A 19,454-nucleotide genomic window follows, 5' to 3' on the forward strand; every position below is an offset into this window, starting at 1 on the left:
TCTCCTGATTTCCTTTTGGAGGCAAAGGATTGCGCGTTAGAATCAGAGCCACAGTGTGGCGCAGTCACTGGCAGTCTTTCCCTGACGGACGGCTATTCTCCAGCGTCGTCATTCCCCATTCCTTTTGAACCTCTCCGTACTTTACTACTCTACTCTTTCACATTCACTCTCTTGGTGCTATACCAATTTTATACCACTCTTTTTGTTACTGTTCTATTTATATCCCATCTACAGAGTACTCTACACTCGTTGCTTCCGGCCTTTCCCCGCCGCTTGGAATGAGTACTATCCCACCTCCCGCATTATATCCGTAAACCTGTCCCTCCCCCAGAATTAACCCACCTCCTTCCGTTCGGACTCGGCGGAATTCCTGTCGCCTGGCGCGAATTCAGGAACAATCGCGTAACACACAATCATGGTGAGTTGAGTCTTGTTACTACAGTCGATCCCTCGCAGTCATACTATTCCAGACACGCGAGACTAATATGCGATCGCTCTCAGGGACACTCGCGACGACCCGTTGGCGGAGAGAAGAAGAGTCGAGGCTTCGGTCGCTCGAAAGCTGCGGCTGACATTGGCGATGGTCGAGGAGCAGGAGGAAAGCCTCAGGTTAAGAAGGCTGTGTTCGAGACTACGAAGAAAAAGGAGATCGGAGTGTCGGACCTTACGCTGCTCAGCAAGATCTCCAACGAGGCCATCAACGATAACCTGAAGCTTCGATTCGAACATGGCGAGATCTATGTAAGATACCTGTTGCTTGGTTATACGGGAATCGCAGCGCCATGCGCGCTGGATATGGGATCAGGGGCTAACAGTGTACCTTGATAGACCTATATCGGACACGTTCTGGTGTCTGTCAACCCCTTCAGAGACTGTACGTCAACTGCTCCATGCAAATACATCGAGTTCCTTTACTGACAGCTCGCAGTGGGTATCTACACTGACCAGGTCCTCGAATCCTACCGGAATAAGAACCGTCTCGAAGTCCCGCCCCATGTCTTCGCCGTGGCCGAATCCGCCTACTATAACATGAACGCATACAAGGACAACCAATGTGTGATTATCTCAGGAGAATCGGGTGCTGGAAAGACGGAAGCTGCGAAGCGGATCATGCAGTACATTGCCAGTGTATCCGGCGGCAGTGACTCCTCCATTCAGGAGACCAAGGACATGGTTTTGGCCACCAACCCTCTGCTCGAATCCTTTGGTAACGCAAAGACCCTGCGCAACAACAACTCGTCGCGGTTCGGAAAGTACCTGGAACTGGAATTCAACGCCCAGGGTGAGCCTGTGGGTGCGCACATCACCAACTACCTGCTCGAGAAGTCGCGAGTTGTCGGACAGATCACGAATGAGCGGAACTTCCACATCTTCTACCAGTTCACCAAGGCGGCTCCGCAAAAGTACAGAGGTAGGGACTGGCCAATACTGATTATTCCGTACACATTGGCTTACACATCATTTAGATCTGTTCGGTGTACAGCAACCGCAAGCCTACATGTATACGAGCCGGTCGAAGTGCTTCGATGTGCCAGGAGTGGACGATAATGCCGAATTTCAGGATACGTTGAATGCAATGAGTGTCATTGGTATGACGGAGGCGGAGCAGGACGACGTTTTCCGCATGCTTGCGGCGATTCTGTGGATTGGAAACATTCAGTTTGTCGAGGACGATCAAGGGAACTCCGCTATCGCAGACGAGTCGGTTATCGCATACGTCGCATACTTGCTCGATGTTGACTCGCCGTCAGTGCACCGAGCTATGACAATCCGCTTGATGGAGACGGCACGTGGTGGACGCCGAGGATCGGTGTATGAAGTGCCCTTGAACACGACACAGGCACTCGCTGTCCGTGACGCCTTGTCCAAGGCAATCTATTTCAACCTCTTCGACTGGATCGTGGAGCGCATCAACTCTTCCTTGACCGCCAGAAGCTCGATTTCCAATTCGATCGGTATCCTGGATATTTATGGATTCGAAATCTTCGAGAAGAACTCGTTCGAGCAGCTTTGTATCAACTATGTGAACGAGAAGCTGCAACAGATTTTCATTCAGTTGACCCTGAAGGCTGAACAAGATGAATATGCTCGTGAACAGATCAAGTGGACACCCATTACCTACTTCGATAACAAAGTGGTGTGTTCGCTAATCGAAGACAAGCGCCCTCCTGGTGTTTTCGCTGCTCTGAACGATGCCTGTGCGACGGCTCACGCCGATTCGGGTGCTGCGGATAACACCTTCGTCGGTCGTCTCAACTTTTTGGGACAGAACCCCAACTTCGAGAGTCGCCAGGGTCAATTCATCGTCAAGCACTACGCTGGTGATGTCAGCTACTCGGTTCAAGGAATGACTGACAAGAACAAGGATGCCCTGCTTAAGGACCTGCTGAACCTCGTTGGGTCGAGTAACAACCCGTTTGTCCACACGCTCTTCCCGAACCAGGTTAACCAGGATGACAAGAGACGCCCGCCCACCGCTAGCGACAAGATTAAGACCTCTGCAAACGACTTGGTGGCGACTCTGATGAAGGCTCAACCGTCTTACATCCGAACAATCAAACCCAATGACAACAAGGCGCCAAAGGAGTACAATGTTGGAAATGTCCTGCATCAGATCAAGTACCTGGGTCTCCAAGAGAACGTTCGGATCCGACGCGCTGGTTTCGCTTACCGTCAAACTTTCGACAAGTTCGTGGAGCGTTTCTATCTACTGTCCCCGAAGACTTCCTATGCCGGCGAATACACATGGACTGGTGACGTCGAGACCGGAGCTCGCCAGATCTTACAGGACACTAGTATCCCCACAGAAGAATACCAGATGGGTATCTCGAAGGTATTTGTCAAGACCCCAGAGACGCTCTTTGCCCTGGAAGCGATGCGTGACCGTTACTGGCACAACATGGCCATTCGAATCCAGCGTGCTTGGCGAAACTATCTGCGGTACCGCACAGAATGTGCTACCCGCATCCAGCGTTTCTGGCGTCGCATGACTGGCGGTCTTGAGTATATCAAGGTTCGTGATCAGGGCCACAAGATCCTCCAGAACCGCAAGGAACGCCGACGGATGAGTTTGCTTGGTTCTCGTCGGTTTCTGGGTGATTATCTTGGTGTGGCGAACAAGGGCGGTCCAGGAGAGATGATCCGCAGCAATGCTGGTATCAGCGGTAAGTGTCATATCTTGATTTCATTGTGGACTACGACTAATAAAGCCGCAGGAGCAGAGGATGTCCTGTTCTCATGTCGTGGTGAGGTTTTGATTTCCAAATTTGGTCGGTCTAGCAAGCCTACTCCTAGAATGCTTGTCTTGGTACGTATTATAAACATCATACCGGTCATATCTTTTACTCATTCCATATTTTTTCTACAGACAAACCGACATGTGTTTATTGTCGCGCAAAACCTCGTCAACAACCAATTGGTGATCTCGTCGGAGCGAACGATCCCAGTGGGTGCAATAAAGAGCGTCAGCTGTTCGAACCTTAAGGACGACTGGTTCTCTCTTCTTGTCGGCAGCCCGCAGGAACCTGATCCTCTTCTGAACTGCGTTTTCAAGACGGAATTTTTCACCCACCTCAGCACTGCTCTCCGTGGCTCGTTGAATCTGAAGATAGCAGATCAGTATGTCTCCACTAGCGCGTATATTTGATTGATTTCAAACTGACAATTTCTAGCGTTGAGTACAACAAGAAGCCCGGCAAAATTGCTACGGTCAAGGCCATCAAGGATTCTCTCGTTGTGAGAGATGACTTGTACAAGAGTGGTACAATCCACACAGGCCAGGGAGAGCCTGCCAACGCTGTCTCCAAGCCAACACCACGGCCGAAACAGGTGGCAGCCAGACCTGTTACGACCGGCAAGCTGCTTCGTCCTGGAGGCCCTGGAGGCGGTCCGTCCAAGCTGGCATCCCGACCTAAACCTGCACCAGCGCCTCAACCTTTGCCTGGGGCAAGTGTCCCCGCACCGGCGCCTGTCCAACATAAGCCCGTTCCTCAATCCGTGTCCGCTGTAGCAGCTGCCGCAACTGCACACAGCCGGACCGGCTCTTCGGGTTCTGTGAAGGCTCCTCCGCCGCCCCCGCCTGCGCCGCCAGCGGCTGCAGCGGCACCGAAGAAACCGGTTGCCAAGGCATTGTATGATTTCTCTAGTGTTCAGGCCAACGAATTGTCTGTCCGGCAAGGTGAAATCGTTCAAGTGGTGTCCCGGGAAGGAAATGGTATGTTACAAACTTTCTTCATCCTGGGAGACATCTGCTAACTAGACATAGGATGGTGGCTTTGTATGAACATGACGACCTCCGTCCAAGGCTGGGCACCTGAAGCCTACCTGGAAGAGCAAGCCGCACCGGCACCCAAGCCGACACCCCCGCCACCGCCACCAGCCGCGCCCCGAGCGGTCCCCAGTCCGACGCCGAACGGAGCCGCCACGGCAGCAGCAGCCAAGGCCAAGCCCGCACCGCCAGCACCACCAGCTAAGAGACCCAACATGGCAGGGAGGAAGACGGCACCGGCACCTCCGCCGGCACCTCGAGACAGTGCCGTTAGCATGAATCAGGAGTCGAACAGTGGACGAGCGACTCCAACGAACGCCAGTTTGGCAGGTGGATTGGCAGAGGCATTGCGGGCGCGGCAGAGTGCGATGAGGGGGAAGCAGGATGATGACGATGAGTGGTGATCTTTTCTTTTCTTTTCTTTTCTTTTCTTTTCCCTTTTACATTCTTTCTTCACGTTCTTTTGCCATTCTTTCTTGTTGCTTTGTTAGTACCCTTAGAGTGTTCTTGCTTTGCTGTTTGTTTGAGCTGCATACCCTGCTTGGATGAGTGGTTGGATAGATTGTTTTGTCCAATTTAGTTTACATACAGTACATATGTACCGGATTTCTAGACTTTGCTTTTTCCCTTTCCCTTTCAGAGCTCAATTGTCTTCGCAGTGATAGTGTGCCTTAGGCAGCCATAGCAAGACAGCCATACAGGGCATAGCAAACCCTACATCTTACCAATCATAATCCTATCTAAAAATACAGTTACATTAGTGCTCGATGCACGATATGATACGCTATTTAATAATAGTCGGTCCTTCAAAGTCCTCTGTGCCACAGTGTACAGCTGTTAGGCCGTAGTTAGCAAACTCATCAACATAGCAAACATGATTTGCAGTCGAGGTACCTATCCGAGCTCACCAGCTGTCCACCGACATATGTAACCATTGGGTTGAGCAGCGTCATTATATGCAGCGAGTTCTGACACGTCAGGGAGGCTGGTTTTTGGGAATGAGGCTATAATGCCATTTATAAGAGGACGCGATGTAATTGAAACGAATCTCACATTCAACTAGAAGTTTGAAAATATAACCAGAGAACTCACAAACATGCAACCCTTAACCAAATCCCCCCGTGGCCGTCGCAGCCCACCCAGCGACGATATCGAGAAACAAATGATACAAGCCGGTAAGCACGACACCTCGTCCCCTACAAAACAACCAAACACAAACCTAACCAACCCCCAGTCCCAGCCCCCCAACAATCCCCCGAAGACCAACCCGCCGGATACCCCCGATTCTCAGCACACGTCGCAGCCGACGAAACCTCCCAAATCTACCGACGTTTCTCGACCCTCCGCACACGACTACTCCTCTCCAAACAAGACTCGCTATCCGCCCTCGAGACTAAACTTGATAAAATCGATCGGGCAGAGAAGTGTAAGGTATTTCTGGGGAGTAGACGGAGAGATCGGAATCAGGAGAGGCATAATGTACTGTTGCAGATTGAGGGGGAGTTGGCTGGATATGGTTTGTTTTCCTGGTCTTGGAAGGTATTGGTTGGTATGTGCTAATGGCAATGGCAGATGAACTTGTTGAGCGAAGCGCACGAGTTGCTCGTTTCACGCAGGCACAAAGGCGGGATGTTGAGGGGTTGATGAAATGGGTTGATGGGAATGGTTGTATAGCAAAGGAGGAAAGCAGGTATCTCGGACATGGGAAGGATTTGTTTACGTTTCGTTCGGAAGATGAGGATCCGTTGTCACGGCTTGAACGGTCCGTGGAGGATGCGTTAGTTCCGTTCTTTCGAAGTTATTACAAGGTCAGTTTAGGGTCTTACCACTTACGCCCAGGATTAACACGCGTTGACTAGAAATAGCAGAAACAATCAACCCAAGACACACAACCCGATGACGTCTCCGTTCCATCAGCATTCCTCGCAAAAAGAGTCGCCCGAGTATCAATGGCCGCTATGGTCACAACAGTCCTCCTATTCCCCATGCTCGTATGCAACTTTGTGCCCAGTCTCACTGCTCGAGTGGCTATTACTGCGATCTCGGTTATGGGCTTGATCGCGATGATGTCTGGGTTTACGAAGGCGAGGAGTATTGAGGTTCTTGCTGCGAGTGCTATGTTAGTATATCTTTTCTGTGATGGAGGGTATAGTTGCTAATGTACTTTATGTGGTATAGATATGCTACTATTATGACAGTGCTTGTCATGAATGGGTCGTGATGAGATATATATCTCAAGGACATCTTTCCATTGGCTATATGAATTAAGATGAATCCCTGGAGGATTCGCCAAGCTGAGCAGATAAACGCTCCAGCACACGGAACGCTCCAGCACACGGAACGCTCCAGCACACGGAACGCCCCAGCTAGGGAGCACGGCTTGCTAGCCCATCAGAATTGGCTCATGGGTCTCTCCTCGGTCCCTACCTCTTTCTTTGTTCGGCGCCGAGTCACAGGCTTGGACCTCATCATTCTTTTCTACAACCATTTCCTTTGTTTTATTTTCATGTTGTAATGATATTGATACGACTATTATTACTACTATTATATAGCAATATTATCAATACATCCCTCACAAAAATTAAAATCAACCCCGAAGCGGGACCAACGTCACTAATCACCTCATAGAATGCCCTGGATTTCACCAACAGTCCCATTGAGTGCCTACCAGGGTAACTATGTCACAAGATGCAAGAACTCAACCAATCAAAAACCAGCCTACCCTCATCTCCCGGCCGGAATAGCTCATACAACCGAAGCTGCACCCAGTGCAACCGCAGGAAAGTCCGATGCGACAAGAATGATCCATGTGGCCGTTGCGTGAAAGGTGGAGAACGATGTGTATTCCCGGAACCTAAACGGGCACCCCGGAAACTTAGGCGGCCACCTATTTCTGAGGTTGTTGCGCGGTTGAGGCAATTGGAGGAGGAGGTAGAGGGACTTCGTTCGGGGTCTCCTGCGGGTGATCATGACGTGTCTTCGAGTGTGTCTTCGCGTTCGGATGCATTGCATACGAACAATTATGAGGGTAGGTTCATAGTCAAGGAAGGGAAAAGTCGATATGTGGGTGATGAGGCGTCTGCTGTTCTTGGGGATAAGGTGTGTTAGTTCGATTTCCTGCGTTCATGTTGTATATAAGTTAATGTCGTAGATTCGAGAATTGCAGGACATTTGTAGTGATTCATCTTCTGAAGAGGATTTCGACGAGCCAGATGCTTCTGCCCTGCGTTTTGTCAGTGTGCTAGGAAATGACTGGATTCCTGATGTCCTGCACAGCAGCTATCTAGACCCTTCGCGAATTCAGGAGCTGTGGCGTGTCTATAAAATCAACGTTGCACCGCTGATAGCGACCCTTAACAGACCATCTGTTGATGAAATGGTTTGTCAAGAATCTGAAAATATCAACCCAGATCCTGCCCGTGAGGCTTTGCTGCTCTCAGTATGCTACGCTGTCATTGTCAGTATGGACCCGAAGCAGTGCTTGGAAGCTTTAGGTGAAAATAGCGAAACATCCATTCAAAAATACAGATTTGCCACAGACCAAGCCTTGGTTAGAGCCAACTTTATCAAGTCTCAGAACATCCATGTTCTACAAGCAGCCGTGCTATTCTTGCTATGCCTCCGCCGGAAAGGGGATACGAGACTTGTATGGGCCGCGTCTGCTGTGGTAGTCCGCGTTGCTCAAGGACAGGGTCTCCATCGCGATGGGCAGTATTTGGGATTGAGTCCTTTCGATGCGGAAATCCGACGTCGAATATGGTGGCATATATGCATCTTGGACATGCTCTGCTCAGGAGACCAAGGGACGGATTCTCAGATTCAACCTGGGATGTTTGACACGAGGCTTCCATCCAATGTTGACTGATGTGCTTACTCCTCCTTTAACGGAGATGCCGCCTGGAACAGTTGGTTGTACAGATATCACACTCGTATTGTCCAGTGTGAGGTAATCGCGAACCTCTACTGGCCGAATAAACCAATCGGAGCAAATTTGTCCAGAAGCGGTCAAGAGAATCGTGTAAAACCCCTGGCAAATCGACTCGAGGATCAATACCTGAAACAACTGGATCTGGACGTCCCGGTTCAATGAATGTACGCAACAATCGCCAGACTTACTCTCTCCAAATCATGGCTATTAGCCCATTACAGGACATCAACAGTCAAAGACGATGAATCAGTCATTCCCCAGGAACCCGATGACGAAGCTTTCAACATGGCCATCGAGGTTGTCAAATTTGCACACTTACTGCACACCAACGAGTCTACCTCTCAATGGGCCTGGCTAAGCAAAAGCTACAAACAATGGCATGTCATCGCATTCATCCTCTCAGAACTATGCGCTTGCCCAATAACCCCCGAAACTAATCACGCATGGGAAGTGGTGACCGAGGTATATCGACAATGGGAGGAAGATGATACACAGACAAGTCTCATGCTCCGAAAATTTATCTCGCGATTGATGGAACGCGCAGCACAGTCGAGGGCGGCTAAGATAGGAGTAGCGCTATCTAGTCAGCTTGCAGGAAATGTTTCTTTTATGGGTGCTCCGTTGGGAGAACTTGCCTCTAATTCGGAAATCCTTTCACCCGGCATGGAATGGCTTTGGGAGCCGTTGTTGTGATGTACCTGGGCGAGGGGCGATTGTGCTCGGCACGTTTTCACGTTTCTCTTTCCTCTGTATTCCAGTCTCTCATCATCAATATATGAATTAAATATCTACTTAGTCTTCAATAAGCCAAATTGGAGATAATTCAGGTTCGGGATTGTTCTCAACGCCGAGTCACCGAGTAGCGAATGTTTACTCATGCTCGGGGTTGATCTCAAAGCTGAGTGTCTTTTACATTCTTCACTATGCAGAGAAACGAATTATAAAAACATCGCGATTATCAGGTATGCACATCCAAGTCCGAATCACTATCACATACTAACGATCGACCAGGCCAGTGGCTTACTGGGAAGTCGTATATCCACTGCTCTAGTTTCGTCCGGCTACACTGTCACTGCCATCCAGCGCAAAGACTCACAGAAGCCACTTCCCGCCGGGCTACAAGTAGTGAAGACGGATCTCAGCGATGAGGCCGGCTTAACTCAGGTTTTCAAGGGACAGGATGTTGTCATCAGGTGAGCTTATGCATGTGTCAACTGAATCGTCCAGATTTCTAACGTCTCCAAAGCGCCGTTGGTGCGCCAAGTTTCGAAAACGAGAAAATATGGATAGACGCTGCCGTCGCCGCATCCGTGAAACGCATCATCCCCTCAGAGTTCACCACAAACCTAGAATCCCCTCTAGCCATTCAACTCCCTGTCGCAACTGAAAAAGTGAAAGTACGCCAATACCTCACGTCGAAACTCGACAGCCCTTCCGCACCGATGACATGGACCTCGCTGAACAACGGTGCATTCCTCGATATTACCATCAAGTTTGGCGCATTGGGCCCCAACCCGATGACCAAACAGGCTGTCTTCCATAATGGCGGGGACAACGAGATCGGGCCTTCTACATTGGCTGATATTGCTGATGCTATTGTTCGCATTTTGGATCCTGTGAATTTCGCGGATACGGCGAACCAGGCAGTGTACATCTACTCTGCTGCTGTCACGGAGCGGAAGTTGACTGCGATGGTGGCCAAGATATTGGGTGTTGACTTTGGTTCCGTTGAGGATGGGAGAATCCCTGATGTGAGTGTTGGTGAGCTGATGGAGAAGGCGAAGGAGCAGTTGGAAGCGGGGGATATGACCGGTATGCTCAATTATTACTATGTGATGATGTACGAGGAGGGATATGGCGGGAGGGATTTCAAGAAGCTTCCTGGAATGAGCGCTTGGGGATACGAGTTATGAGTGATGATGAGCTGGAGAGGGTTGTGCATGGGTTTCTTGGTTAGTCTTTATTGGTGCTTAGTATCTTGTGTTGATGTTCACAAGCAGCCGAGCCCTTTCAAGCTACGCGGTTATATAACAGCAATACCTAATGTTGAAACACACCTCATGTGTATGCGACGCCTATCCAATTAAACACATCAAAAGAATTTTTGTTTAAATAATACAAGCCCCCTCCGCTCACGGAATATATACCATAGGTGTTAATCCATCTTTGGGCCGATGCTTGCCTTGAGCAACGCGCCTATTGTGTACGACGTACACGATGATCTGTACCAAAGCACTTGCAACTCCTACCGATACCATGATAATCATGGTCCGTAAGCCCGTCGAATAGCTTGATAGTGTTAACGTTAGAAGAAAAAAGCTGTTCCGCAACGAGGAGGGATGGACATAACTTACAGTGGCTTGTCTTCTACTTGAAAATATTGCGCCCCAGCCATTAAACCCGCAATCGCAGACATAACCCACATGCTAATTCAAGGTTCTCCATCAGCGACGACCACATTATGACAAATACGCGAACAAACTTACGCAATACTGATACTTCTCTCTCTCGGATCCCGGCAGTTCATCTGAACCCAAGAGACATGTATCGGATGGTATCCAACCGCGAAACTGTTCACAGCAGTCCAAAGTCCCCACCGTGACCATTTGCCGACATGAGGCTGGACCTGGAGAGCCACTATGAGGGTAGCAAGGTAGAGGACTTGGGCAGTTATGACAGAGACGCCTCGGAATTTAATCCGGTCGGCCATGGAGGCGAAGCAGAACACTACGACGAGAGCTAGGGAGGCGCCAACTGCGGCCAGAGCGTTGGCTGGAATTCTGTCGAAGCCGAGGGACCTGTAGATTAGTAGTTAGTTGTGACTCCATGGTATCGTTGCCCCGGACCCTTGATTTGGTACCAACGGCAGTGCACAAAACTCACATGATGATGGACGGTGTGTAAGTTGTCAGGGGACTCCATGTCGAAAATACGACGAATGTAGAAACAAAGTGCGGCCAGCGACGGTAGTGAGACACAGTACGCCAGATGATCCTTAGAGGAATTTGCAGGCCATGAGCGCCTCCGCGATTTTCGCTATCATCGTATTCAAGTCGTTGCTGAAGAGTGTCCTTCTCAGAATCAGAAAACTTGATAAGTCCCGGGCTAAGTAGAGGCCTGGGGAGGTCGGGAGATCCAGGTAGGAGTAATAGGAGGACGAACGATACGGAGATCGTGAAGAGGCCTTCGACTATTTGAACCATATGTTAGAATAGAACCTTGCGCTTAGATTAACATGGGCGAGCAAAAGTACTTATAAAGAGCCACTGCCACCCTTTAATACCACGCTGACCGTCGAGTTTCAGTATGCCAGAGGCCAGCAGAGGACTCACGGCATTGCCGCCAAACATGCCGAAAAAGAAAACGGCGAGCCTTTTGGGCAATTCTCGTTTTGTATACCACGTCGACAAAGTATAAACTGCTCCAGGAATATAGCCTGCCTCAGCCAACCCTAGAAGCAGCCGTGTGGCAAGGAATGCCCCTCGATCTCGGATGAATACTTGCATTGTTGCAAGTAGGCCGAAGATGAAAACCTGAGCTGAGATCCACTTCCGAGGACCAACCTGCGGAAGTTTCCCATTAGATCCAAGACTCTTTTTTGCTAAGATAGCTAATACACACTCGTTGCAGGGCCATATTGCATGGTATCTCGAAGACCACGATACCCATGAACATTAGCTGGTTGCCCAGGTTAATCGTAGCCTGGGAGACATCGATATCAGTTGCGAAGCCACCAGTCAATGCGCTCGCAATGTTCATGCGATCCAGCTGGAAAGCAAAGAGACCGAGGAAAAGCAGAGGTAGCACGGAAAAGTCAACTCTTGGGGAGAAAGCGTGTCAGCGTATAAATTTTTCTATCATGTAAAGAGTCCTACTTTCTGCGAGCCTTCCTTTCAAGGCCGGGATCCCATTCAGGCGCCACGGACAGCGTCGCTGCAGTAAAATCCTCAGAGGAACTGCCATTGAATTGTTGCTTCTCATCTTTCACTTCAATATCCATACTAGCAGAAAGAAAGTCCTTGTTGGTATATTGGCGACTCTAAAGGCAAATAGAGATGAATCTGGCAAATACCGACTGCAGCAAATAGTTCGGGCCCTCAAGTACTCTATTATTATCACCCCTAGCAATTAACTATTTATCACCTTAACCAACGACATGAGCATAATATCTGTTCTTGTTGAAGTTAAGCGAAGTCTCCAGTGGAAATCGGGCTGTACAGTACGAAGATCTGCTTGGCTTCGTGTTTGGCCACTAAAAGCCCTATGTGTCGCGGGATGGCATCAGATTGCGTGATGAAGGCACAACCCGGGATCTGGTATAAATACCGCAGCGCCGGGATTTGCTAAGACAATTCGTTTACATGTATGGAGTATTACTTCTACAAATGTATATCGCGATGATACATTCAAATTTGTTGCGTTGTTTCAATAGCGATTGGATTGATTATGGTTGGCGTGCACGTTAAACGGGTAGCCGTCATCGGCGCCGGCCCGGCAGGGGCCATTGCGGTGGACGCGCTGGCACAAGAAAAGGCTTTCGACATTATCCGTGTGTTCGAGCGCCGCGAGGCCCCAGGGGGCTGCTGGTGTGTTTTGTATTCGCCCTTAGAATTGGCTCGAGATGGCTGACAATGCCTAATGATGGGCGATATCAGGATTGGCGACTCGGCCCAGCCTCCAACGCTCTCTGATTTCGCATCTTTGGCCACGAGAACTGCTGATTCCCCATTACCTATTCCTGAGAAACTGCCCGCGCAGACGCCGAAGTCCGACCAACCTCGATTTTCTGAGTCGTCCGTTTACCCGTACCTGGAAACAAATATCGACTGTTTGCCCATGCAGTTCAGCCAGGAACCTATTCCGGAGGAGCGGAGCGAGCTCTCTATATCGCGCCACGGACCCGAGACCCCTTTCCGCAGGTGGGACGTGGTTCAGAGATACGTCAAGGGTCTCGTGGAGCGCCGGGGCTACAGCGACTGGGTTTCATACAATACTACAGTGGAGCGGGTCGAGAAGGTGGGAGCGGAGTGGAAAGTAACACTCCGAAAGGATGGACAGCAGAGTGACTACTGGTGGGTTGAGTGGTTTGATGCCGTTGTCGTGGCGAATGGGCACTACTGGGTACCATACATACCCTCAATAGAAGGCCTAGAGGAATTCGAGAAGGCGAGACCGGGAAGCGTGCTTCACAGTAAGCATTTTCGTGGTCAAGCGGCGTTTGCAGGCAAAGTAAGTTATCCTTCTAATTGCACACATGATCACTAAACTAACGTGACCTTGCTGTTTAGCGAGTTGTCGTTGTGGGGGCATCGGTTTCAGCGGCCGACATCGCATTCGATCTTGCGGAAGTAGCAAAGGCTCCAGTCCATGCAATCACAATTGGACATGGAGCTAATGGGTACTTTGGCGACGAAGCGTTTAACAACCCGAAGATACAGAATCATCCATCAATAGAACGGGTTTCGAACAGGACCGTGCACCTGGTAGATGGTAACAGCATCACGGATGTTGACCATATCATCTTCGGCACAGGCTACAGCTGGACACTGCCATTTCTACCACAAGTTCCAGTTCGCAACAACCGGGTCCCTGAACTGTACCAGCATGTTGTTTGGCAAAAAGACCCGACACTCTTGTTTATCGGTGCCGTCGCGGCTGGTCTGACATTCAAGGTATTCGAATGGCAATCGGTTCTTGCCGCACGACTGCTTGCCGGCCGGGCCACTCTGCCACCCCTGGACGAGATGAGGAGATGGGAAGCAGAGCGCGTGAAGGTTCGGGGTGATGGCGTGAAATTCACACTGCTCTTCCCGAATTTTGAAGACTACTTTGAGACAGTGAGACGACTAGCCGGCGAGGGAGAAGAGGGTAAAGGTCGCAAGCTGCCTAAATTTCGCCGCGAGTGGGTGAGGGCATTCCTTGACGGACATGATCGCCGCAAGAATATGTGGAAGAAGTTGAATGAGAATTCTCGGGCTGCTTTGAGGAATACTGAGGCTATCCAGAAGCGATCTAAGCTTTGAGCGCAGTCAGCATGGATCTCAACATACGATGCGTAACTCATATCTGGAAGGCGCCATGACTTCGAATGGGTCGAAGGCTATGATTACGGTTCGACGACTTCAGTGTCTGCAAGCCCTGTACATAATTATCTAGCTGGTTGCCCATAAAAGAAAGTATAATGTTGCAGTGACCTCTCGATATACGTAGATCTAGAACCAAAAGGCCCTTGTACAGATACTTGGGTCCCAGTATCCTGAACCATGGATGGTTTGTTGTACGAGGCCTAGGGCGTGGAATATCACGTGTGTTGGGGATAACATATTCCTGGCTCTTGCATCGAGTGTATAGAGATATGCAATGTCAGAAATATTCAGATGGGACTTTCGCTTGTCCACTTCCATCTCAAACCTTACCAGGTAAGATTCCCGCAAACTTAGCACCAAGATGCTCCTCTAGCATCCGCCGATGACCATCAGTCACAGGCTTTGGCCCGATCTTCTCAGCACACCTTGCAATCAACTCATCCAAGCTTGACTGCTCTCCCTGATCATTTTCACAGTGCGCCTTAGCTGTAACAGCTTCTTTCCACAAACCATCCAACTCCTCTGCCCACCCCAGCTCCTCACTCAACGTCCTAATCACTTCATCACACTGTCCCAAAGCAACGACGTCCCCATCTCTATTTCCAACATCCCCGACAGGCTCCAGATTAATCAAAACCCTCGGCACACCCTCCCTCACACCCCTCGGTAACCTTGAACAAGGCGCAACCTTCAAAGAAGTCCCAAGCACAAGCATAACATCCGCCTCAGCCAACTTCGTTCTCTCCTTCTCCTCAAACTCTCTAGGCAAATCCTGCCCAAAAAACACCACATCCGGCTTAACCACCCCCACACACCCCTCATTAAGACAATACGGTACCTCACCCGTCTCAATCGCCTTCTCCATCAACTCATCCGGATACCCCCTCTTACACCGATAACACCGCTGCGACTTCCAATTCCCATGCGCAGGCAAGACATGGCTCGCCGGAACACCAGCGTCTTCTTCCAATCCATCGATATTCTGCGTAAATATGAAATGAAGCAGGCCCTTCTTCGCTAGAAGGGCAAGGAACGCATGCGTGAGCGTCGGACGCAGATTGCGGGGTTTGCGGGCACGGGCAATCGCGTAGAATGGCTCGGGGGTGTGTTTGAAGAAGTTGATGTCGAAGATTGCTTCGGGGTAGGGGAGTTTGAGCGGGGCGAGTTTGGCGTAGAGGCCTGTTTGTGCGGAGCGGAAGTCGGGGACGTTGGCTGCTGTTGAGATGCCAGCGCCGACAAGGGCGACGATTTTGGGGGGTGGGGTGGCTTTTAGGAGGGTGGCGATGATGGAGAGGTTGCTTTGGGATGGGGGATTAGAAGACATCTTGGATGTTGGATGGGTTGAAAAGTAGCCAGCTTGAGATATCTGAGTATGGGATGTTGACTACCGTATATGGCTGATACGAAGTTGGAACATTGCTGGCTTCTATCCACCAATCATATTCTTTAATTTGCGCACAAACTGCTCTAATTATGACTAACTATGCATAGTGTTTATATCCCCTTTGGACACTATCCACCGGAGATAACAGTGTATACAAGATGTTCCATCACCTCATGCATTGGAGCTACATACTTTTCAATGTTGCTAATTTAGATTGCTGGAGTCAAATATCTAAGATTGAATATAACGCCGTACGCTAACAGATAATAACTCAAGATGCCAGCAACCTTAAATGATCAAAATGTTTGTCCGATCACGAAGTATGACATCTATTTGCAACTCTGTGCCAAGCCACACGTCGAAGGAATATGGTCACATACCTAGAACCTAAATCTTGCTGGTTTGTCGAAGTTCTTCACAATAACTAACAATAGTGAAATGATATGCCGAAAAACCGTATCTTGGAATTCCTCACTATCCAGATCAGTCTCGCGAGTATGAGATCAGAACAAGCACTGCTGGACCACATCGCCGTATATTGTACCACTCTCTCCATAAACAAAGTCGATACAACGATTGGCAGTCTTCAGAAGTGCCACTTTCTCGTCAGGGTTTTCATCTTCGGGAATCCTTAGGGCAGTAATAGTACGGCCCAGTGATAGTTCAATAAGAGCCAGTCCCAAGGGAAAGAGAGTCTCATGGCGAATGACTGAAGAGGGTGTATGGCTGGTCGTCGCCTCTGGGTGGGTTAAGACATTCCACATCAAGAATGGTCGGTCAATCGGATAAAAACTCTTTCCAAACTCTTTGGGTAGCATGATATCGTGGATGCTCCAGTTTGCACAAAGCCAGCTTCCTTGAAATTTGAGAACGCTGTGTGCAAATTCCTTTGCGAGGTAGAAACGGTCCTTTTTGTTCAACACTAGCCCTCTCCCCACAGGGGCAACACAGGGAAATAATGGCGATGACAAAATGATTTCCTCCAGAGTCTGGAAGGGTAGAGTTCCAGAACCCTTCCGAGAGATGTACATATGGTGATCGTAGCTCTTATCCGGAAGCAATCCGACAAGGTCTCGCTGCCCTTCCATCATCTCCGATCCACAAGATTCAGGGCAAAAACTGGGAGCTGACGCAGGAGGCATAGTGCAACTTGACTCCGCGCATAGCTGATACCTCGAAGGAGAGACATCGAGTCCAACTTCCCGTTCATGACCTACTGGTTTTGCTAGATTTGAGGACTCCACTTCCATGGGACGAAGTCGCCGGGGTCTGGGTTAGCATCTTGGGCGAACAATCCCCCCTCCCAGACACCGATTCGTTACGCGCCCCGAGGAGAAAAACGAGCTGGGGGTTTTGGACCTCGCCGTATACCACCGAATGCGGGTCGAGGGCAGGCGAGACAGGAAGAACCGGTTTATCCTGATCGTGCAATGCAAAGGGCCGGAATACGAGAGCTAGGGTGGCGTTTGGGACACAGGGGCCGAGTAGATGGGGGGGTAACATTCTCGCTAAGGTCTGCCGGTGGAAGATAGCGCAGGAGCAAACTTCTGTCTACGGGGCCATTGCAGTTGGACGCTACGCCAGGTTTTATCAGTATAATTACGCCCAAAGACTGGTCCAACCCTTGGCCCCGGGAGGGAATGAGAACCCCCTCTGCATTGGGAGGGATTGCTACGGTGTCCAAGACATGCTAAATCTGATCTATGATGATGTGTACCAAGATGATGACGATGACGAGGAGGAGGAGGAGGAGGATGATGATGACAATGATGATGATGGACAAGAAGAGGAAGCAGTGGAAGACAACGACGATGACGACGATGACGACGATGAAGAAGAGGAACCTGATGATTCGGACGATGAGGATTAGCGGTTCTTCTTTGTTTCTTTTCTTCTCTCTTCTTCTTTACCTTCTCCTCTCATGTTAGGGTTTCGTAATCATATCTGTGCCCAATTGTATGCTGGTAATTATGACGCCTCGCCGTTTGGTATAAATAAGCTGCATACAAGAACATTTCCAGACCACCACGACTGCCAGAATGGATTGGTTGCCTCTATGCCTTTTGTGTGGCCATGGCCAACAAGAGCCCCGTTCAAACCAGCTTGCAGGTACGAGCAAAATATTCTCGGAACGAGATGATTGGAAAAAGGCCTTCCTGCCATTGTCAGGCCCGATGAACTGAATACAATGTACTTCAAGACACCATGGATATGGGACTGTCTCTTCCGCGCAAGTGGGTATATATCTTCAGATAAATAATGGATTGAACTGACGAAAACTCATCAGTTATCCAGATCCCCGGAAATAAAAGATGCGGATTTCAGCTCTCCGGGGTCACCATTCACAATGGCTGGGATTGTGAAAGTCCTTCTAGGCTCCCAAAGGACCCTGATGAGTTAATCCTGAGGCCGAAAATTGGTTTCATAAGAGTGTACGCTGGCATGTCCAGGACTAACGCTAACCGGCTAAGCCATAAAGCCTATTCTATGCACGAACAGTGCTGGGTGTTGATGACACGGGTTCTGGACGTGGACCTTATTGAGGAGCATCTTGATCTCTTTGTCAGGGCACTATGCCATCAAGCGAAGCGGAATGAGTTCGAGCCCGACGATTTGCTTGCTGATGATTACCCGGAACATTGGGGTCAACTAGACAGGTTTTATCACAGATCAAAGGAGTATCTCAAAATCCATAAGAACGGACAGCATCCTTCCAAGGGGTGCTGTGTTCCTCGAGACCCTCTCAACGTCCCGGAACTTCGTGGTTTGCTTCGTCAGTCGGAAAAGATTCGACGAGAGACACGAAATAGCAAGACCCCAATATTCCCCTATACCCCATCCAGATCGAGCACTAGCAACATCACCGTTCCCATGGATGTTGTCCTCATGATCATGGACCTTCTTCCGGGCCGACGGAATATCAAACTCCTCCTGTGGGTATTTCCCCAATGGAGGACCCTAATCCCGCAGAGATACTGGCGCGTGCGGTGTATTCATGACCACTTCCTACCGGAGGAATCGCTTCCGGCAGTAGATGAGCTGGACTGGCGATGGTTTTATTTTAATGTCGATCAGATGCTTTCCAACTCCAATGGTTGGCTGAACCGGCTGCGAGTTATGGAGAATATGGAGCAGATCAAAGAACTTTTCTTGAAGATTCTGGTCAGATCCAAGTGATTCTCTCGGCAATGAACCTTCTCATGTTCATCTACAACCGATATCGCTTCATGAGAAGAGCCAATGCCGCTTCATTGCTTGGCGATGGCTGGATTGGCTCAGTACGCGTTTTCTTTCTCAGCTATTGCTCCGGAGTGTACCTACGTCATAACCGCGGGATGAAGTTTATTAAAAATCCTGCACTAACCCAGATCGGAAGTGACCTACTGTGGCTGGTAACACGATGTGGCTGTGTCCCCCCTCAGATCCGTGGCTCAGCAATACCCCACCCGTGGCGCCCCTCCATCGGTTCCATCATAAATAGATACTCCTGAATCTCACCCTCTTCCTCTTTCATCCATTTCATCTCACCCATCTTCTCCTTCCTTTTCATCCATCTCGATTCCATTTTCCTTCACATATACCCCCATATACCAAAATGAGCGGATACGGCTACAACGGCGGCGGCGGCGCCTCTGACGACTACTACGGCGGTGGTGGTGGTGGTGGTCGTCCCTCGCACGGCGGCGGTAACTCCTACGGTGGCGGTAGCTCTGGTGGCTACGGCGGTGGTGACTCCTACGGCGGCCCCTCGTATGGTGGTAGCTCCGGTGGTCACGGTGGTCCCCCTCA

The 19,454-nt window shown here is 49.9% G+C and overlaps 12 protein-coding genes across 12 annotated transcripts in view; 9 read left to right on the forward strand and 3 right to left on the reverse strand.

The window, feature by feature from the left end:
- The first annotated feature begins 164 nt into the window (after nt 1-164).
- Nucleotides 165-5,003, forward strand: ASPGLDRAFT_148616 (class I myosin myoA). Its single transcript, XM_022541971.1, has 9 exons — nt 165-418; nt 502-741; nt 829-874; nt 929-1,411; nt 1,467-3,164; nt 3,216-3,307; nt 3,368-3,618; nt 3,672-4,213; nt 4,265-5,003. Exons 1-9 carry the CDS (start codon nt 416-418, stop codon nt 4,669-4,671), a joined length of 3,762 nt encoding a protein of 1,253 aa, XP_022401340.1. The 5' UTR covers nt 165-415; the 3' UTR covers nt 4,672-5,003.
- A 521-nt stretch (nt 5,004-5,524) lies between these two features.
- On the forward strand, nt 5,525-6,869 carry ASPGLDRAFT_1516577 (uncharacterized protein; the record flags this gene model as incomplete). The annotated part of the gene is given in 4 exon segments (XM_022542278.1): nt 5,525-5,783; nt 5,840-6,117; nt 6,133-6,386; nt 6,446-6,869. Coding segments are annotated over 4 exon segments (834 nt in total), but the record flags the coding sequence as incomplete, so codon positions are not given.
- Nucleotides 6,431-6,868, forward strand: ASPGLDRAFT_1459931 (uncharacterized protein). Its single transcript, XM_022541871.1, has one exon. It carries the CDS (start codon nt 6,537-6,539, stop codon nt 6,780-6,782), a length of 246 nt encoding a protein of 81 aa, XP_022401342.1. The 5' UTR covers nt 6,431-6,536; the 3' UTR covers nt 6,783-6,868.
- Nucleotides 6,831-8,958, forward strand: ASPGLDRAFT_74065 (uncharacterized protein). Its single transcript, XM_022549715.1, has 4 exons — nt 6,831-7,366; nt 7,419-8,123; nt 8,208-8,348; nt 8,457-8,958. Exons 1-4 carry the CDS (start codon nt 6,956-6,958, stop codon nt 8,886-8,888), a joined length of 1,689 nt encoding a protein of 562 aa, XP_022401343.1. The 5' UTR covers nt 6,831-6,955; the 3' UTR covers nt 8,889-8,958.
- A 303-nt stretch (nt 8,959-9,261) lies between these two features.
- Nucleotides 9,262-10,248, forward strand: ASPGLDRAFT_1459983 (uncharacterized protein). The gene is made up of 3 exons (XM_022541872.1): nt 9,262-9,388; nt 9,442-10,147; nt 10,211-10,248. The coding sequence occupies exon 2, from the start codon at nt 9,638-9,640 to the stop codon at nt 10,106-10,108; it is 471 nt and encodes a 156-aa protein (XP_022401344.1). The 5' UTR covers nt 9,262-9,388; nt 9,442-9,637; the 3' UTR covers nt 10,109-10,147; nt 10,211-10,248.
- A 1-nt stretch (nt 10,249) lies between these two features.
- On the reverse strand, nt 10,250-12,413 carry ASPGLDRAFT_1516636 (uncharacterized protein). The gene is made up of 7 exons (XM_022542279.1): nt 12,071-12,413; nt 11,817-12,015; nt 11,449-11,758; nt 11,079-11,385; nt 10,682-10,993; nt 10,550-10,621; nt 10,250-10,484 (listed from the first exon to the last, which is right to left on the reverse strand). Exons 1-7 carry the CDS (start codon nt 12,193-12,195, stop codon nt 10,328-10,330), a joined length of 1,482 nt encoding a protein of 493 aa, XP_022401345.1. The 5' UTR covers nt 12,196-12,413; the 3' UTR covers nt 10,250-10,327.
- A 228-nt stretch (nt 12,414-12,641) lies between these two features.
- Nucleotides 12,642-14,218, forward strand: ASPGLDRAFT_25325 (uncharacterized protein; the record flags this gene model as incomplete). Its single annotated transcript, XM_022543477.1, has 3 exons — nt 12,642-12,781; nt 12,851-13,386; nt 13,515-14,218. The coding sequence occupies 3 exons, from the start codon at nt 12,642-12,644 to the stop codon at nt 14,216-14,218; spliced, it is 1,380 nt and encodes a 459-aa protein (XP_022401346.1).
- A 263-nt stretch (nt 14,219-14,481) lies between these two features.
- ASPGLDRAFT_46544 (uncharacterized protein) lies at nt 14,482-15,651 on the reverse strand. Its single transcript, XM_022546465.1, has one exon. The coding sequence runs from the start codon at nt 15,603-15,605 to the stop codon at nt 14,601-14,603; it is 1,005 nt and encodes a 334-aa protein (XP_022401347.1). The 5' UTR covers nt 15,606-15,651; the 3' UTR covers nt 14,482-14,600.
- Nucleotides 15,652-16,168: 517 nt separating this feature from the next.
- ASPGLDRAFT_35134 (uncharacterized protein) lies at nt 16,169-16,807 on the reverse strand (the record flags this gene model as incomplete). Its single annotated transcript, XM_022544515.1, has 1 exon — nt 16,169-16,807. The coding sequence occupies one exon, from the start codon at nt 16,805-16,807 to the stop codon at nt 16,169-16,171; it is 639 nt and encodes a 212-aa protein (XP_022401348.1).
- Nucleotides 16,808-17,042: 235 nt separating this feature from the next.
- ASPGLDRAFT_35135 (uncharacterized protein) lies at nt 17,043-17,535 on the forward strand (the record flags this gene model as incomplete). The annotated part of the gene is made up of 2 exons (XM_022544516.1): nt 17,043-17,048; nt 17,104-17,535. 2 exons carry the CDS (start codon nt 17,043-17,045, stop codon nt 17,533-17,535), a joined length of 438 nt encoding a protein of 145 aa, XP_022401349.1.
- Nucleotides 17,536-17,704: 169 nt separating this feature from the next.
- On the forward strand, nt 17,705-18,868 carry ASPGLDRAFT_81910 (uncharacterized protein; the record flags this gene model as incomplete). Its single annotated transcript, XM_022550138.1, has 2 exons — nt 17,705-17,774; nt 17,953-18,868. 2 exons carry the CDS (start codon nt 17,705-17,707, stop codon nt 18,840-18,842), a joined length of 960 nt encoding a protein of 319 aa, XP_022401350.1. The 3' UTR covers nt 18,843-18,868.
- Nucleotides 18,869-19,260: 392 nt separating this feature from the next.
- ASPGLDRAFT_1516651 (uncharacterized protein) overlaps nt 19,261-19,454 on the forward strand; it is a gene marked incomplete at its 5' end in the record, with an annotated part of 1,576 nt that continues 1,382 nt past the window's right edge. The window contains one exon of the mRNA XM_022542280.1: nt 19,261-19,415. Coding sequence (XP_022401351.1) covers nt 19,261-19,415 — 155 coding nt within the window. The remainder of the gene's footprint in view (nt 19,416-19,454) is intronic.

This window comes from Aspergillus glaucus (genome assembly GCF_001890805.1).
Source record: "Aspergillus glaucus CBS 516.65 unplaced genomic scaffold ASPGLscaffold_9, whole genome shotgun sequence".
In the NCBI taxonomy this organism is placed as follows: domain Eukaryota; kingdom Fungi; phylum Ascomycota; class Eurotiomycetes; order Eurotiales; family Aspergillaceae; genus Aspergillus; species Aspergillus glaucus.

What these genes read in the sequence shown, in the direction of transcription:
- ASPGLDRAFT_148616 (XM_022541971.1), top strand. An exon ending in TCGAACATGGCGAGATCTAT is followed by an intron (nt 742 to 828) that starts GTAAGATACCTG and finishes GTACCTTGATAG; the next exon opens with ACCTATATCGGACACGTTCT. An exon ending in GGCTCCGCAAAAGTACAGAG is followed by an intron (nt 1,412 to 1,466) that starts GTAGGGACTGGC and finishes CACATCATTTAG; the next exon opens with ATCTGTTCGGTGTACAGCAA.
- ASPGLDRAFT_1459931 (XM_022541871.1), top strand. Translation starts at nt 6,537, where the DNA reads ATGAATCCCTGGAGGATTCGCCAAGCTGAGCAGATAAACGCTCCAGCA.
- ASPGLDRAFT_74065 (XM_022549715.1), top strand. Translation starts at nt 6,956, where the DNA reads ATGCAAGAACTCAACCAATCAAAAACCAGCCTACCCTCATCTCCCGGC. An exon ending in ACACGAGGCTTCCATCCAAT is followed by an intron (nt 8,124 to 8,207) that starts GTTGACTGATGT and finishes CGTATTGTCCAG; the next exon opens with TGTGAGGTAATCGCGAACCT. An exon ending in AACTGGATCTGGACGTCCCG is followed by an intron (nt 8,349 to 8,456) that starts GTTCAATGAATG and finishes GTCATTCCCCAG; the next exon opens with GAACCCGATGACGAAGCTTT.
- ASPGLDRAFT_1459983 (XM_022541872.1), top strand. Translation starts at nt 9,638, where the DNA reads ATGACATGGACCTCGCTGAACAACGGTGCATTCCTCGATATTACCATC.
- ASPGLDRAFT_1516636 (XM_022542279.1), bottom strand. Translation starts at nt 12,195, where the DNA reads ATGGATATTGAAGTGAAAGATGAGAAGCAACAATTCAATGGCAGTTCC. An exon ending in GAGAGAAGTATCAGTATTGC is followed by an intron (nt 10,622 to 10,681) that starts GTAAGTTTGTTC and finishes ACCTTGAATTAG; the next exon opens with CATGTGGGTTATGTCTGCGA. An exon ending in CAAGTAGAAGACAAGCCACT is followed by an intron (nt 10,485 to 10,549) that starts GTAAGTTATGTC and finishes AACACTATCAAG; the next exon opens with CTATTCGACGGGCTTACGGA.
- ASPGLDRAFT_46544 (XM_022546465.1), bottom strand. Translation starts at nt 15,605, where the DNA reads ATGTCTTCTAATCCCCCATCCCAAAGCAACCTCTCCATCATCGCCACC.